The sequence below is a fragment of the Schistocerca nitens genome, chromosome 5 (genome assembly GCF_023898315.1).
Source record: "Schistocerca nitens isolate TAMUIC-IGC-003100 chromosome 5, iqSchNite1.1, whole genome shotgun sequence".
NCBI classification, from domain to species: Eukaryota; Metazoa; Arthropoda; class Insecta; order Orthoptera; family Acrididae; genus Schistocerca; species Schistocerca nitens.
The window spans coordinates 355,277,821-355,296,925 of NC_064618.1; the positions used below are offsets into that span (position 1 = coordinate 355,277,821).

The following is a 19,105-nucleotide window of genomic DNA, read 5'->3' on the forward strand; positions in this document are numbered from 1 at the left end:
CTGTACTTATGCCACAGGTCATACTGCTCGTATCTACAGTAGTTCTCTATGATGTATATTACCTGTTGCAAGAAATATAATGATGACAGAGTGATAATCTTCAGTTTTCCCGCTACTTGATAGAGATTGTCTTAGGTAACAGATGAAGACTTAATACTGAATAATCTTTACTTGGACAACTTCTGTTGAAACATGATTTTTTCATTCTTTTCTTTTTATACATGTAAGCTATATGTAAACTGAATGGGATATACACAATGCAAAGGTAAATTAATGAGTTGCTTTGTGGCAAGGATAGTGTTTTGATACATCTGCATGAAACAAAAGAAGAAATACGCTCTTCAATTTATTAATTCCTGTATCGTCAGTTGTTTGTTTCTATAAGTGGTAGCATGCTGATGTATGTTTGGATCTATCCTACCAGTATAGTTAAAAATATGTAGCTCAACTGTACCTTAAAAGTGTTATAAAAAGTTATTAGAAATTAATTTGCATATGTGAGATGTGCATCCCTGTCTGCTCATCATTTCGCCCGCTGCTGAGATCCTGCATCAGGAGGTTTGGAGCAGACAAGACGAATTTGCATGAGTAGTGGAGGAATGATCCTGCATTGGAATTGTTGTAATCAAGGCTATGCACAATGAACTTAATTTGAACCAGTATGTAGTGCAAATTATGTATATTGACCTTGAATGCATTGATGCTGCAGGTCTGTTGGTATTACTATCAGTTAAAGTCAACCAGGATTGTGTACAGATTCCAGTTTCTTACAGCTATTCTTTCCAGTCAATGTATTCCAATTATTCAAGCAGCAGTTATTAATCAGTTTATACACATTTGCTACTTACATAAACACTATTCTCATTGTACATAACATATAGTTTTGATGATACAACTCCGTATACCTTAGCATATGAAATTGTTATTCGTTACACAATGAACAAGTAAATATTGAGGTGCACTTTAAACACTGAGTAAGTATTCAATATGATTAGTATTATCAGGTTTGTGTTATCGTTATAAACAAAAAACTATTTTGTTCTGGGGATCACAATTAAGTCTAGAACCAAGACATAACTGAGCACATAAATGCCTTTCTGTGAAATTTTCCCAACCCTGTAGTGTGTAGATCCTTCCTGAGAATGCTAGAGACGTGAGGCCATATGTAGTTATTTAAGCAGCACGTACAATCTGTTGTAGCGACTATTAATTATTTGAAATTGAGAAATATGCTTTGACAAGACGTCACTGTGAATTGGAATGAAATATATGTCAATTTATGTCATAAAGGAGAAACAAATCTATTGTTGTATGAATGTTATGTACAGAATATAGAATCAAATGAGAGCAACAAGTTTACTCATGTAATGGGAATTAATATTGTAATGAAATTAAAGTTTAACAAAATGTATACAAAATGACAATCAGACTGTAATGTATATAAGCAATGATAATGGCATGTCAGAAAATGAATAGGATAGGTATGAAATATATATATATATATATAAAAAAAACAAAGATGATGTGACTTACCGAACGAAAGCGCTGGCAGGTCGATAGACACACAAACAAACACAAACACACACACAAAATTCAAGCATTCGCAACAAACTGTTGCCTCATCAGGAAAGAGGGGAAGGAGAGGGAAAGACGAAAGGATGTGGGTTTTAAGGGAGAGGGTAAGAAGTCATTCCAATCCCGGGAGCGGAAAGACTTACCTTAGGGGGAAAAAAGGATAGGTATACACTCGCACACACACACATATCCATCCACACATATACAGACACAAGCAGACATATTTAAAGTTTGGGCAGAGATGTCAGTCGAGGCGGAACACCTTAAAGTCTTTAAATATGTCTGCTTGTATCTGTATATGTGTGGATGGATATGTGTGTGTGTGCGAGTGTATACCCGTCCTTTTTTCCCCCTAAGGTAAGTCTTTCCGCTCCCGGGATTGGAATGACTCCTTATCCTCTCCCCTAAAACCCACGTGGGAAAAATATATCTAAAAACAAAGATATGTCTGCTTGTGTCTGTATATGTATATGTGTGGATGGATATGTGTGTGTGTGCGCGAGTGTATACCCGTCCCTTTTTCCCCCTAAGTAAGTCTTTCCGCTCCCGGGATTGGAATGACTCCTTACCCTCTCCCTTAAAACCCACATCCTTTCGTCATTCCCTCTCCTTCCCTCTTTCCTGATGAGGCAACAGTTTGTTGTGAAAGCTTGAATTTTGTGTGTATGTTTGTGTGTCTATCGACGTGCCAGCGCTTTCGTTTGGTAAGTCACATCATCTTTGTTTTTAGCCAGTTGTCACCGCATCGAAGATTTCACAAAGGATCATGCCAATAAACATGAGTTTCATGAATTTGTGCAGTGAAGACTATGTGAAGGCATGACACAGGAACTCTGACTTTGTATTAAACATGTGAAAGCAAGCAGGGATGGTAACGGACGTTGAGCTGCATTTTCATACTTCATAAGCTAAACGCTGGCAGATACTGATGGACATTAATGGGACTGTGCATTTACAGCAAGCACTTTGTTATGAAGGAAAACTTACATATGTATGTGTTAAGGGAGTTGACATGCCCATATAAATCGGTAACCATGTAGGATAACTCCAATGGCCGAAAAATAAAGACTATGCACGTACCAGCCAGAGTTGTCAACCCATAAAGAGAGAAATAAGCTCAGACACTGTGCAACTCCATGTGACATCAGTGCATAGTGGGCAACAATTGTAATGTATCATATTATTATTATTATTTTTCTTTTCTTTTCCTCCCTTGTTCTTTTCTTTATAATAAGTCATTTTGTACCATTGATTCTAAAGGGTCACAATCAACACGAGTAGAGATATGCTCTTCAATTTTTTAAAATCTCTTTATATTCATGTGTTTGCCTCTATAAGTGGTAGCAGTTGGACATATGATGAGTTCCACCAAGTTGATATTGTTAAAAAATGTGTATTCCAATTGTACATTAAAAAGTGTTACAGAAAGTTAGTGAGATAGCAAAGTTTATTTGTACATTCACGACAACCATACCTATCTGTTCACCATTCTGTGACACACCGAGAATCCTGCATCAAGAGGATCAAAGCAGATAAGACTAATTTGAGTGAGCAGAAGGGGGGGCAATCTGGAACCAGTATTGTCATACCAAGCTCTATGCAGAATGGCAGTAACAAGAAAAAGAAGTATGTAAATTTAAATGCTGAATATATGTATTGAATATTGAGAGTCTGTTGATATTAATCCCAGTTAAAGTTTGCTCAGGATATGTGTACCTTCCAGTTTTTTTCAATTATTCTTCCAAAATTTTCTTCTTTTAATTATTTAAGCAGCAGTTATTAATCAGTTTCCATTATATATTACATTTTATTCCCCCCACCACTAATCAATGGTGACCATTCAAAGGATGGTGCTGAGTGGAATATGATCAGACCTTTCAATTGTTGAGATAAATTTTTTTTTGAGATAAATGATCCATTTTACCATTACAAGAAACTAATGAGGGCTTTGTTGCATTTGTTACAAGTCTGTGTGATTGGAACTATTAACAACTTGAAGGAGAAAATTAAAATTAAATACTGCCTACAAACGAGATGCACTGGGAATGCGGATTTCAGTGGTTAAGACAGGAAGCTGCTATGCTGTATGCTTCTATGGCCGCGCTTGGCGCCATCTCTCTTGCAGTAGATAATCTATTTTCCTTCCAAATTAATATGCTATACGGAAAGTGCATTTCTATAGGAAAGACAAAAATTTGTGGAAAGTAAACATTAAAGTGCAAAATAATTCATTCAAATTCTGTAAGACTGTATCAGCAAATAATCAGGTTCATTAATGAATATGCATATAAAACTGCTTTAATTGAAAAGTACGGACACTTGTTAAACACTGTTCACAATGGAGTCAAGGTGAACTGGTCAATGGCTACCAAACCAACTAGGTTGGCGTCCCACTATTAAAAAATGATGACACTGGTAATATAACTAACCATGATGCTACTTTTCTGAAGCTTGGTGGGACCATTTCTCAGGCCAACCAGGACACATTTTTTCAAATAGTGAAACTGATGTACGCAACTGTGAAAATTCCTTTGATTATTTGCTCACGACGTTGCAAATCCAAGAACAGGAAACAGTTTGAAAAAGCAATGTAAATACTACTGACACCCACAATTTGACACAACTCATGCAACTAGTAACATAACAGGTTAAGGGTGTAACACAGCAGCTCAGAAGATAACAGGAAAATATGGGACAACAGTTTGAACAGCAAAATCAGACATTTAACGATTTCAAGAATAGTATTAGATAGTATTAGTCAACAGCTCAGTGAGGTGAGCAAAACTATATACACTGAGTTATCTGATGAACTATCTGGGAAGTTGACAGAGCTCGGTAAACAAGTAAAACAAGAAATAATTACTGATATGTCCCACAATATAAATACGGTAACAGAAAAGATAACATCCATAGATTGTAAACAGGAACAACTTGCAGGTGAGTTGGAAAACCTCACTGAAGCATATTCTGAAATTCAGGAGATGCAATCCCAAGTGGATGCGCCAGTAAAAAATGTGATGAACGCAATCAGCGAGCTGCAAGACATATGCAAAAACCTACCTACAGAAATACACAAGTTGAGTCTAAGTGTAGAACAGTTAAGTTAAGAGTCAGAATTTGCCAAAAAACAGAGACATAAGTTATGTGCAGATGTAAAGGAAATAACTGTGAAAGGGTACAGTACCGCCCAACATTGAAAATAGTTACGAAATTCTTGTCAGAACAACACATTTTTTGTGTAAAAGTAACTCAATTTCAATTAATACAGCGAAGCTGGATACCAGTGTGGGAAAGAATGACAATTTATTTATTTAATTGATCACATGTGCACTCCCTCAAAATAAATCCCTACATCCAGTTTGGTGAGATCTGTGAAATGAATGAATGTATGGTTGTCTGCTAACCACAGATAGTGAATGGGAATATATGATCATCTTTGAGTCGATCCTTTGGCTACCTTTGGTGAGATCAAAGAGATGGAAGTTACCAGAGCTTTTGAGCGTCTGAAATGTGGCTGACCAATAAGGTAGCAAGGTGCTTCTCCCACTTCGACAGAGGTGCGAGAGAACCGGAATACGGCCATGTTTCGACACTCTGGCGCTGAACCTTCTGCTGTAAAGACCTGTTTTTTTGTTGTGCTCCGTAATGAAAGTGTGGAGGCATGGTATGGATGTGGAATATTTAAGAGTAGTTAGAACTAATCATTTCTCTTTCCCAGGAACTTTTGTGGGGAAAATTACAAAGTGAGGCAGGTAATTTTAAGGGGATTGTAGTAAACCAACGGTCACAATGAGCCCACGTGTAGTTATAAGTTGAGATACTAGCGTGTGTACAATAAGCTGAAATATTTAAGAATTAATAGCGTGTGTACAATAAGCTGAAATATTTAAGAAATAGCGTGTGTATCATAAGTTGAAGTATTTAAGAAATATCATTCCGTGTGACGCTAAATTTAAACACTGAGAGAGAATCAAGGTGAGTCGGCCGTTTTTCCAGCAACGCCACTTGGCTTGCATTGCACAGGAAGACGTGCGTTTATCTCCAGAGTTCACAGTAGGAACGCAGAATTACAAAGTGGGGCAGTGTCGTGTGAAACTGAGATAGATATTGATTGAAGTGGGAAAGCGGAAAGTGATGATGTTGTAACAGTTCTTTGTGTTGTATTTCATATTGTTGTGTTGTATATGTCATGTAATTTGGGTATGTGTGTTTTGCATGGGGGTAGCAAGGTAGTTTCGAAAGATTTGTGGGTATGCCTGTTCCTTCTGTATCGCTCGATCTGGAGGAAAGTTTCGTGAGGATGATTGTGAGAGGCGAAGTGTGAGGTATAATAAAAGATCCACCATCCGATCCAGGGAGTGCACTGTTGCGGTGAATAGATTACGAGACCATAGTATAGAGATTCACTAACGTAAAGCCATGCCCACTGGGCGGAATTTCTCATGTGATTTTGTTGTAGGTTGTAGAATTTGTGTGTTTAGGAATAAATCAGATAGTGAATAGAAAGAGATTGGTGGCCTTTTTCATTAAATTGTATGTTGTCATAATGTCCCGAATTTATATAAAAGCCGTTAAATCAAAGACAAAAAGTAAATGTGGTATTGCCAGTGCGTAGTGTGCAGTCAGAGTTCTATAAATCACTGATAGTCAGATGCGTGTTTCCGTTGCGTATTATTCATGCAGGAGGATAATTTGTAACTAAATAGTAAGATACGAGAATTCATGTTGCTCGATAAATTAAGGAAGAATCCACTCGCTTGGCAAACCACTCATCTTGCAGGCCTGACTGCTTGATGCCACAGTATGAGAAAGGCAAGTGGGTGCCTCTCAACTGAAAAAGCTGTACCCAGGATGCTGGATAAGGGCAGCACCCTTGCTGAAAAGGTAGTGTCAGAATGCAAAATTTGTATAGATACTGTAGAAGACACTAAAGGAGAAAGAAAGTTAACTTCTAGCTGAAATAGACTCAGGTTTAAAGGAAGCAGAGGAAAGGTTACGAGGCAGTGTTACCAAAACTACTGACATTCCAAAACAACATATGACAGAAAGCAAACCTATGCTTTCACTGGTTACCCACAATATGGGGATAGTCCGTCGAAAGAAAATAACAAAGGTTGCACAATGCAACACTTGCCAGCAGTTACACCTGTTGAGCAAGCGCATTTGCATTGCGCTACCCCACAAGCGAACATAAACGTGCATGTCACTGTGTTTGTCAACATTACTTGTAGATGAGGTATCACTTAGGCATTGACAATTCCTGGTATTTACTTCTGAATGGAAAAGAACATACCCTGTGGTCTTTATCCAAGCATTATGAAATGTTTTACCTTGTATCTGGACTGAAGCCCAGAAAATTAGATTTGTTGTTGGATACAATTAGGGTGATGTTATGGCAGAACAGACGTGGCAGAAAGTTGCCTATATTATGAACAGTTTGCGAGAGGATTTCTGGATAAGTATTGGTCTGAGGCTGTACAAGGGAGGCTCAGACGTGAAGTATTCAACCCAGCTCTGTTCAATAGCAAGTATGGAAGCTTAAGGGGTATCTTGAAAAATATTTGAATAAAACCTGGTATCTCAAGTAGACATGCCGAAAATTTTAAAGAGCCATCTTCCTGGCCACATAGGAAAAAACACATTACCACCCCAGAACTTGGCACCGAATACTTTCTGTCTGTACTGGACTCAATAGAGGTAATATATGAAGAGAGACCAGTGCAACCCGAGCCTGTTAATATGCCAATAGAGACACAGAAATTTACAGACCAACAAGTAAACAACGGATTAGTAATACAACACAGATGGCAACCTTATCCCACACAGATCTATGCTAATGGTAATGGTTATCAGAATGCCAATGGAGAAAGTCATAAACACAAAGGTGGATATACAAGAAATGGGCAAAGATTTAACAAAAACAACTACAATGAACGAGTAATGTGTAGCTGATCTGTACAATATGTAGAGACACAAGCTACTGGCAACAATCAGCTGATTGCTCGGCAAACACAAAATGGTAACAGACAACTGAATAACCCACAGACAGCAAAATTTGGCCAGCAAAGTAACACACTTATGCCGAATAACATGCCATACAACACTGTGCTCCAAACGTGCAATCTTACAAATTTCTTCCTCAAAGTAAGATCTACATTTGATACAAGTAGACTTCTTGTGGCCAGGAACGCCATTTTTCCAATGCTAGTCAGCTTTTTATGTCCTCTGTGCTCTGTCTGTCTTGGGTTATTTTGCTGCCTATGTAGCAGAATTGGTTAACTTCATCTACTTCATAATCATCAATCCTGATGTTAAGTTTCTCACTGTTTTCATTTCTGCTACTTCTCATTACTTCTTCTTTCTTCAATTTTCTCTCAATCCATATTCTTTACTTATTAGCCTGTTCTACACATCCTGTAATTCTTCACTTCCACTGATGATAACAATGTCATCAGCGAATCATATAATTGACTTCCTTTCACCTCGAATTTTTATTCCACTCCTGAACCTTTCTTTGATTCCCCTCATTGCTTCTTCAATACATAGATTGAACAGTAGGGGCTAAAAACTACATTCCAGTCTTAGACCCTCTTTAATCTGAGCACTTAATTCTTTAGCTCCCACTCTCATTACTCCCTCCTGGCTCTTGTACATGTTGTATATTACCCATCTTTCCCCACCGCTTAACCCTATTTTTCTTAGATTTTCGAACACCTTTCACCATTTTACATTGCCAAACACTTTTTCCAGGTTGGCAAATCCTATGAACGTGTCTCGATTTTTCTTTTTCTTGCTTCCATTATCAACCATAATGTCAGAGCTTTCTCTCTGGTGCCTTTAGCTTTCCTGAAGCCAAACTGATCATCATCTAACACATCTTTAATTTCTTTTCCATCCTTCTGTATATTATTCTTATTACTAAATTGGACACATAAGAAAGTCTCCCCCCTCATACAGATCTTCAATGTACTCTTACCACCCATCCACCCTCTCCTCTGCATTTAACAGTGGAATTACCTTGCTTCTGTATGCTGAGTCAGTTCTTCTGACAATCATTTCTTTTTCAATTTCTTTAAGTTTTTCACTCTGCCATTTTGCCATAGCTTCCCTATACTTCCAATTTATTTCAATCTGAAGTGACTTGTTCTTCTGTATTCCTGAGAGTCCTTGAACATTTTTGTACTTCTTTCTTTCATCGATCAACTGAAATATTTTTCCCATAACCCATGGTTTCATTGCGTTACCATCTTTGAACCTATGTTTTCCTTTCCAGCCTCTGTGATTGCCCTATTCAGAACTGTTCATTCCTCTTAATATAAGTCTGGAAATGCATTACAATAATCTGCACTTTTCATACAACAAAAGTGAACAAACCATTCCCATCATCTGACATGTTTTGAAAAACACAACAACCCCAAATTACTACACTAACGTGTCAAATCAATTAAAGTAAACATCACACGTGTTATCCCCCCAAGAATAATCATTAACCTATCTCAAAAAGGAACTTCACCCATGCGTTATAGATTTCAAACCAATGTTTCAAGCAAAACACGACAACAGACTCCATAATTTGCTCAAATCTTCTTTATTGTGGTACGTTACACCACAAACACCTAATCAAATACCAAAATTCTTAATACACTATCACTTCCATTGCCTTAAGGTGAATAGTGCTTACATTTTACAGAGGTGCAGCCAGTCTTTTCTGTCCCTTATAATCCCATCCCTCCTTTCTTTGGACTGGCAGTGAAAATGGAGGTAGTGAACCCAGCTCTCCCTGAAAAAGACTTATATGTCTGACAGGTACAACCATTGTATGTATCAGCTGCTGTAGATTAATCTTCATCAGTGGGGTCATCTCAGTTACTTGATATGGACCTAGAGACTGGGTGACTAATTTCTTCATTTTCTCCTTTGGGATTAATAGCTTGTTAACATCTCTCATTGCCCTGTACATTATTGTGGTAGTCTAGCATTGAGCTGTCCCATTCTCTTCTGATGTTCAAGGGCCTTAGTATTGGCTTTCTGTACCTGCTTCCACATTTCTCACAATGCACTTGGAAAATTTCAGCCTGGCTCTCCATTCCTCTCCACTTCAGGTTTAAGCACTTTAACTGGTGATGGTATTTTCAATTATATGACACCTCATATAGTGATAGGCCTGAGCTTCTGTAGAGCCTAGAATTATGAGCTGCAAAACAATAGTTTTATGTCCAACATAAAATTACTTGATAATGGCACATATTGCAGGACAAGGTACATTGATAAACAATGTGTTCCACATGCTATTCAGATTACCAAATACTATAATAAGTTTTTAAAATAAGAAATTGTTTAGTACCTTTTTTGCAGACATTGGTCCTCTTAAAAGAAATCCCCACTGAGCTTCTGTTATCTCACCAGCATGTTTTAATATATTTATACATAGCAGAAAACTGAACACCAATTTGTGTCGTTCAAATAAACCACGTGAAACATTTGTATACACTGCAAGTGTAATTGCAGCGAGAAGTGTCATTAATCTGACATCCAGTATATCTGATTTTTCACTTGTTTCAATTACTGTGTTGAAGACCTGCAATACAGATATATTGAGCTGATTTCTAGACAGAACAGGCCATAAAGCATTTGGAAGCTGTGAGCAATTTAAACTTAGTCACAGATAATATCTGTCTCTCATACAGAAATTTTATTAAATAAATTAAAATATAAGGCAAAAGATTGGCTGGTATTTTAGTGTATGGGAAATATGTGGTCAGTTAAGTAGAACAGTAAGAGTTATGGTTGTTATACTTTGATCTATGACTTCAGTGCAATTATATTTTGTGAATGGGATCAACATAAAGAGTGATCTGAAATAGTTGCTGTAAGCCTCATTGTGAACAATGCCATATTTCATATGTTTGTGTGTAGTTTCTTCAGAAGTAACACTTGTCTTGGTTCTGGTCTTTCCATTTCATATGAAATATCAAGCTACTTTTGAAAGCAGCTATATCTATTGCTAGAGGTAAACCACTTCTCTTTAGATTTGTTGGGTAGCATTATCAATCAGAAATTCTGTATTACAACAAATTAATATAATTTGTTGTTTTGACAATGTTGGCTGCAATATACTCCGTGGAGTTCTAACAGTAGCAGGGATAAAATACAGGGTGTGTAATGTTATCTACAACTTGTACCGAAACAAGATTGCTTTGGAAAGGAAACCAGTGAGAAATTTGGAATGGGAATTCATTTTCAGGCATAAGAAACAAATATTTTATGGTTTGCTGATGACACTGCAATTATGTCAGAGCCAGCAGAAGACTTTGAACATCTATTGTATGGAATAGATAGTATATTAAAAGAGGTTATAAGATAAACATCAACAAAAGTAAAGCAATGGTAACTGAATGTACTCAAATTAAATCAAGTGATGCTGAATGAACTATAGGTAGATAGTATCTTAAAAGACTTTCTGAGATAAACATCAACAAAAGTAAAATAAGGGTAATGGAGTGTACTCAGATTAAATCAAGTGGTGCTGAAGGAACTGTAGGGGTGATCAAAACATTTCTGTTCAAAGGCCTTGCAGCCCAGAATCGGTATGCCAATGATGCAAAGGTGACATGAACAATGAGGCAATCGTAGCACTGACACACCAAGTTGGAGGTACGTCTTTGGTAAAACACCATTACCTTCAGTGTGAAGAAATCTATAATTGCCTGCTGTACATCCTCATCTGATAGGAATCGTTGACCTTTCAAGGCCTGTTTTAAGAAACCAAAGGCATGTTAATTGCATGGGATGAGACCATGACCACATGCAGGTGCTTGAATACCTCCCACTTGAGATAGTGCAACTTCTGCATTATAAGATTTGCAATATAGGAATGTGTTATTAAGAATCAGCAGCACCACTTCTTGCAGTTTTCCCAGATGTTTCACCTTAATTGGATGCTGTAATTTCTCCAGCACTGTACAGCACTGTTCCTCAGACACCAGATTTCTTGGAATCGATATGCAATGGGCCATGGTAATCAAAGAACAGTGTGAGCATCACCTTTCCAGTAGATGGCTGGCTCTAGAACTTCTTGAGATGAGGGAACAATGGATGACAGCATTGCATCATTGAGGTTTCCGACACTGGTTCCCAGTGATGATACCAGATTTCACTGTCTGCAATAGTTCACTAGAGGAAGTATTGCCTTCAACACTGAAATTCATGAGGTGTCACAGCCAAACAACCACATCTGGTTTGCTTTTTGTTCAGCATTCAACATCCTGGATATCCACCGGCTGCAGACTTTATGGTAGCCTAAATCCTGCCAGATAATGTGTTGCAGCTATCAAAGCTGGGGGTGTGATCTTTTGCTAGTGCACAACTGGTTATGTGCTGGACTGTCCTAATTGCATCATCAACCACCCACTTGTTGTTGTCTGTAATGAATGAGATTGATCTTGTGTCGAATCATGATCAGCACAGAACTCGGAACATCATTAGACAATGGTTTTTTTCAACAGACATGCTGCTGCATACACATTCTTCATTCTTTGATGGATGTTTACCTGTGTTTGTCCTTTAGCAGCCAAGAAAAGAATAGCACATTGATCCTGTTTGGATGCATTTGGTAATAATGTTGCCATAGTTCATATTTCTGCATTTACTGCATGCATGTCGGAAAGACACGAATGACACGCAAATCTCTTGCCTAGATGTTGGTGCTTATGTAATAGTACTGGAGTCACTCTATGTGCATATATGCTGCAGAACCACACTCAGACGTAAACTTTTTGATCACCACTTATAGACCAGGAAATGAGGCACTAAAAGTAATGGGGTGGGGCATAAATCACACTTATGTGCAGTGCTACCCCTGTGTTGACCATCACCTGAAGCTCTGCCTTTATGCCTTCAGCAGAAATCTCCCTCCAGAGCTTGCTGTAACTTTAAAAGAATGGCATTTCCTCCCATTTGTGTGAGAAACATTCCCAGCAATGTGCATGATTCCATCCTCAATAGTGTAAATGTTATTATGATCTGACTGTTTTTGGCACTTCCAGTAATAACAACATGATTATGTTTACCTATGATTTTCCCAAGAGATTCTAAATCACAGGTGATAACACTGAGCTCTGCACTTAGTTAAAAACAGAGTTACCTGTTACTAACTATTTAGCCAGTGAGTATACTAGTTTCAGGTAATTCCCTTCCATGACTACAGAATGACCATTATATTGTATTCAAGTCTGTGGCTACCAATGGCCTTAACTCACACTTTCTTTTCTGTCTTTCAGAATTTCCCTGAACTGCATGGTTGGCTGCACACGTTTTGTCTACAGTCATATTAACCTTACTGCTGACAACTGCAGCTCTCAGCTGCTATAAGTCTACTTGTGCTGCTGCCAGATCAGCTTTAAGATCAGTTGCTGCTTCTTGATAAACATTGAGTCCTATAATTCTACTTGTGCTGCTGCCAGATCAGCTTTAAGATCAGTTGCTGCTTCTTGATAAACATTGAGTCATAGCTACAACTACCTCAGTGCCAAAGAATAATCTCATCTCCTTTCAAGCTGGTTGCTTCACATCTTTCAACATGAAAAACAATAGACAGTCATGACATTGTCCACTGTATATCATTAGTTTGCAACAGTTACTTACACTTGTCCACAGTGAAAATAACTTTTTAGTCTTCATAGATTATTTAGCCATAGCTCTGCAATGAAAAATTGTGATTACTTGACCTTTTTTGTTTTATTTAATCACAAACAAATGACAAGTTACTTGACTGTGTCATACATAAACTTAGTTAAATGTTATGTCACCAGATATTTTTAATGAAAGATGATGTTTCCTGTGTGTTATTTAACTATTGTTATAGTTTCAGTTTTATTATAAGGTAATAATAAAAGTTTTAAAGGTAAATTTGGCCCCTTACCCCCTTCAGCAGAATGCTAACAGCTTTTAACCTGAATAAAAATAATAGCTTCAACAGTCAGCAAAGAATCCACTCACTAACAGATGTACATATTCAGAAAAAAAATTAATTTTTAAATTAATAAATAACAGCAGTATGGTTAGAATAATGTGTGGGGCTCAGTTGTACATGTTGTAGGCATCTCTTTAAAAGGTTAGGAATTCTTACAACAGCCTCACAGTACATTTACTCAGTAATGAAATGTGTTCTCAACAACATGGACCAGTTTAAAAACAATGGTGACATTCATGATTATAATACCAGAAGAAAGAAAGACTTACACTATCCTCTAATTAACATATCTTTGGCACAGAAAGAGGTAACATATGCTGCTGTAAAATATTCTAATAAATTACCAGATGAAATAAAATGTCTGACAGACAGCAGCAACAGTTTTAAAAATAAATTGAAATCATATTTCCTTGACAACTCCTTCTATACCATAGATGAATTCTTGAATAGGAATAAATAAATATATAGGTATAATATATGCATTTTGTGCCATTTAAGGGAATGGGTTAGGTAATAAAAATTTTAAGCTTCAACTTCAATCATGTGCACACTTCTTATGCACTGGACATGTTTCACATCATAATGGTTACTGTGAGAGCGATCAATGGAATGTAACTAACAAGCTAACTAGGCATGTACACTGTGAAATAAATGCAGCACTATGTTCAGCATTTCAGTCAAAAGACTAACAGAGACCACTCCAAGAATAAATTAACCTGCCAGTTTACAAGAAGACTGCCCTCTAAGCAAATCATCTCAACAGTAGTACATAGTTCATATTCACTTGACTAACAGAGAAAAGAAGTGTCTTACTTTCATATAAACAAAAAAACAGTTTTTTACGTAAATTGCACAAAAATTACATTTGATTGTAATAACTTACAATCATAACGGCATTAAGCAAAACGAGTAAAAAGTAGAAACAAACAAGCAGCATACCATAAATTACTTAGTTTTACATTCTGTGCTCTGATGAGCAAAAGTTACATTTCTCTTTGTTGCATATTAAATCGATAGGGCAAATAGTGTGACAGCACATCCAATATTGAAACGACAAGTCCACTGGCATACCAGATGAAATGAGCAAAATTCATGTTGTAAAAAGTTTTTTAAGGATATCATGAAAATAACAAATCCTTTCTTTTTACAGCTCAAAATTCTTATTATGCACAAAGACTAAAAAGTAGAAACAAACAACCAGCATGAAGTCAGTCACCCAGACACAGTTAGATGACAATACTTCATCACAGTTATGGCACCAGCCATGAACTTTACTTGATACAAACCTCATGCTGGACAATTTTCTCTGGAGTCTAGATTGCAAAACTTCCTCTGCAGCTGAAACTAGCTTTCATTGTGCAAGGAGGTGAACCATTAGACAGAAAACTCAGTCTAGCAGGTAGATTGCTCACTATACTACAACATCGACACTGTATGAACTTCAACAACACTGTACCATCACAGCATGTCAGGGTGCATCAAGCCACAGCACATACCATGTTGCTCCGAATGGAGCCTGGAAGACTCAATAGTGACATCACTGCTGTGATTTAGGACACAGCCTGGCAGGCTGCACGTGGTACCACTTTTGCAGCACACTGTATTATGACGCCCAACCCCACTGTCACTACAACACAGTCTTGCTACCGAGCAAGGTGGCGCAGTGGTTAGCACACTGGACTCACATTCGGGAGGACAACGATTCAAAGCCATGTGCAGCCATCCTGATTTAGGTTTTCCATGATTTTCCTCAATCGCTTTAGGCAAATGCCGGAATGGTTCCTTTAAAGCACACAGCCGACTTCTTTCCCCATCATTCCATAATATGATGGGACTGATGACCTCGCAGTTTAGTCCCCTCCCCGAATCAACCAACCGACAGTCATGCTGACAACACTGCATATTACTGCTGGCCTCCCTGCAGGCTCCAAAACACCAAGAGTGGATCACTGTGGCTACATTGGCTTGCACACAGACAATAATTCACCTTTGCACACATGTCAGATGTGCATCTTCAGCAATGGATGAGCTGTCACAGTAGACTTTTTATCCTTGATAACAACTCTTGTACATATTTGCTTGCTCATGGACACTGGTTCTGATGTTAGTACAGATCCCAATCACATGTTCACAAATTTTAAGGACACACCACCGAAACAACTCCGAGTTGCCAATGGCTCCCTGATCTTAGTACATTGAAGGGTTGATTATATGTTACATCTCAGCAAAAATGTTCACTTCCCTCATGGACATTCCTCACTACCAGGATAAGTGAACTGGTGTTGAGTCAACTTCCTCTGGCATTTTTCTCTCTCATCATCAGAACTGGCTTTCATACACTATGCTACCTAGCATCTCATGACAAGACTTTTTGGCCCAGTAACACCTCCCCTAGCACACACCCCATCAGGTTATGCTGGAACAGCTGGCAATGTCTATGATGAATGCTAACCTATCTTTCAAGAATGCATGATGATTACTGAGATGATCATGATGACACATCAACATTACCTTGGCACTTATGAGGAATCAGAGATTCTTAGCAAAGAGAATGAAAACCTGCATATACATACTCACAACACTTAGAGAGATTTTGTGCCCATGCTTGAGCAGTACAAGAAGGTAGCAGTCATGCATATACATGACAGCTGTACCCTGCCACCCATAGGATGTATACGTGGACAAGGAAAAAAATTCCCGGATTTTTCCTGGATTTCCTGATGAAACATACAATTTCTCCTGGTTAAAGATACACTTTATCCTGGGTGAATATACACTTTTTCCGTGTTAAGTGCGTGTTAAGTGACATTATACCTTCTCTTGGAACTGTAAAACTTATCAATCAGTTGAATCGTTATGGTTTTATACACTGGTGTAAAATTTCCCTGCACTTCACAAAACAAAACTTAGGGGGAAAAACACATGTTTTGGAAAGATCTGTGATATGCAGCAACATGTACGCTCCATATTTTCGTATTACAAAAGTATAAATTCGAATTCCACAAGACACTGCATGTTACTTTCCAAAGCACTGAAATCGAGAATGTGATGCGCTTTTGTAAGGCGGTCATATCTCATGTCATGATCTCGCCAGCCGATGATGGCGAATATTCAGAGCATAGGATATGTGATGTAGTCAGCCAGTAGCAAGATAACTGTTCAGTAGCACGACAACATAAATAGGAAAAGTTAATGGTTTGAATTAATATATGTAGTGTTGCTACATGAAAAGCAGTTTTCACTTATAATATTGGTCTTGAAGATTAATAAGCTGCAAGAGAATCTAAGCTTTCACATATAGTGCTGATCTATTTTGCACTTTTCCACTTTAAGATACACCACGTAACTGCGACAGAAAATTTTTTAATAACGACATAAATGCCTGATCATCTGAGTTCAAAATTCTACTGGTCATCCTCAAAGAGTTGATTTATAAATGTGATTTAAGAAATTCATCATACGTTCTCGTACATAATTCATCTTGCATAAAAGGAAATTTACTTTGAAAGTAACGCTTTTCAAACCACCATTCGCAACATTTTCCCGTGACCTGTTAGAAATAGGTTCGTTTCAGCAGTTGCCAGAGAGCACCAGGTACAGGCATCACCACGCTTTCGCAGCTACGATGACGCAGGAAGCCCACATGTTCATACATGTAAACCATTAAAATATCTTATATTATGCCATAAAAGAAAAAAGACACCAGAGGATACTCCAAGAGCATCAAAATTATGTGAACCATACTAAAATGCATAATTTGGCTTAAAGTGCACATTTGTATGTCCAGATTTGGATGTAAATTTTCTTGGAGTGCCAGTACTGTGTTATCTCATCTACATCTACATCTGCATGGATACTCCGCAAATCACATTCAAGTGCCTGGCAGAGGGTTCATCAAACCACCTTCACAATTCTCTATAATTCCAATCTCGTATAGCACATGGAAAGAATGAACACCTATATCTTTCCGTACGAGCTCCGATTTCCATTATTTTATCATGGTGATCATTGCTCCCTATGTAGGTCGGTGTCAACAAAATATTTTCGCATTTGGAGGAGATAGTTGATGATTGGGATTTCATGAGAAGATTAGGTAGCAATGAAAAACGCTTTTCTTTGAATGATGTCCAGCCCAAATCCTGTATCATTTCTGTGACACTCTTTCCCATATTTCGTGATAGTACAAAACATGTTTGGTTCTTTATTATGGCATAATGCCATATGTGTTACAGGATGAAAATGTGGGCTTGAAATGCAGCAAGCAGATGAAACTAGCCAATAGTGTGAAATTAAACACTTCATTTCAAATAAATTTACTGTGTCAGGGGAAAAGATTAATAAAAGCCAAGTTGACTTGATAGCTCCCCGCCACTGAAATCTGTTTTGTTTTAATTTGACGTAAGAGCAATAAACGCAGAGGAAGCAGCAAAATCACTAAATGTAAACACGGGCGACATAGAGACACCTACTTCTCCACCACAACTCAGAGTGTTCTGTGTATTAGTCCCGGCTCTACGATATTTCCGAACCGGGCGTTTGAGATACAACGCCAAAAATTAAATCAACTTTTCAAAAAACGTTCATTTTGTAGTGCACATCTTTCTGAAGAGTCTGACACATAAAACATGTGTCTTTGAGGAAATGTAAGACATGTTATTTGATCTTAAGTGTGCCAAAGTGCAGTGTCACTACTCTTCACAAAGCATTCTTCTATCGCACGTCACTGTATTTCACTATGTCGAATTCAAATATGTATATTTTGTAATGGATGCCATTAACTATATTTAGGACAGTGGACATTAAAATGTCCTGTGGTGCCTCTTCCTGCTCCCAGTCAGCCAGTTTGACATCCTGGCTCTCTCTCTTATTTTATTTTATTTTTTTCTTTTAAAAAAAAGCACTCACAGTTAATACTGGATGGGATTATCTGTAACCAGGAGAACAAGAACTCTTCAGAAAATTTGCTCTCTTTATTACCTATTAGCTAATAACTTGCTGTTTAGTGTGACATAAAATTAAATAGAGGATACTTCAAACCAGTAAAGACAAGAGACAAGCAAGACAGTACACGTTTCTTCAACCCTTATGTCCTAGCATATTTTTCTCTCTAATCTCACTATGGCTTTACATGGCATGCTTTCCTTTCTGTGAAAGAATCTATTACCTCAACAAAGATTGTCAAATGTTTTGCTACATGGAAAAAATGTCATTGTCTAATACTGAAAAAGCTGTTAATACAAATAATACTCAAGACTAGTGTGGTTTTTTGAGCTGATTATGTTTATTTTGTTACTGTGTGATTGATAAAATGAAACAGGCCTGTCTAATACTGTAGCAGCTATAATCCACGTCAAACAAATGAGAGTGTTTTGGAACAAATGGTCATTTTTATGACACAACAGAATATAATTCACGAATACCAATATCAAATGCCTGTTAGACCTACTACAAGCAAAAAGCTTTATGTTAGGAAATAGTTTCACATTTCATTCATATGCTCCAGTTTCTCAAGGATGAGCCACAAAGTAGTAGTAAGAAATTTTTATATAAATTTGGAAT

The 19,105-nt window shown here is 37.5% G+C and overlaps 1 protein-coding gene across 1 annotated transcript in view; it reads right to left on the reverse strand.

Moving 5' to 3' along the window:
- Positions 1–19,105, reverse strand: part of LOC126260454 (dynein axonemal heavy chain 6) — a 1,163,459-nt gene that overhangs the window by 219,951 nt on the left and 924,403 nt on the right. Inside the window, exons 91-92 of the mRNA XM_049957783.1 lie at positions 9,933–10,153; positions 7,928–7,946 (exon numbers count right to left, since the gene is read on the reverse strand). Of these exons, the coding sequence (XP_049813740.1) occupies positions 7,928–7,946; positions 9,933–10,153 (240 nt within the window). The remainder of the gene's footprint in view (positions 1–7,927; positions 7,947–9,932; positions 10,154–19,105) is intronic.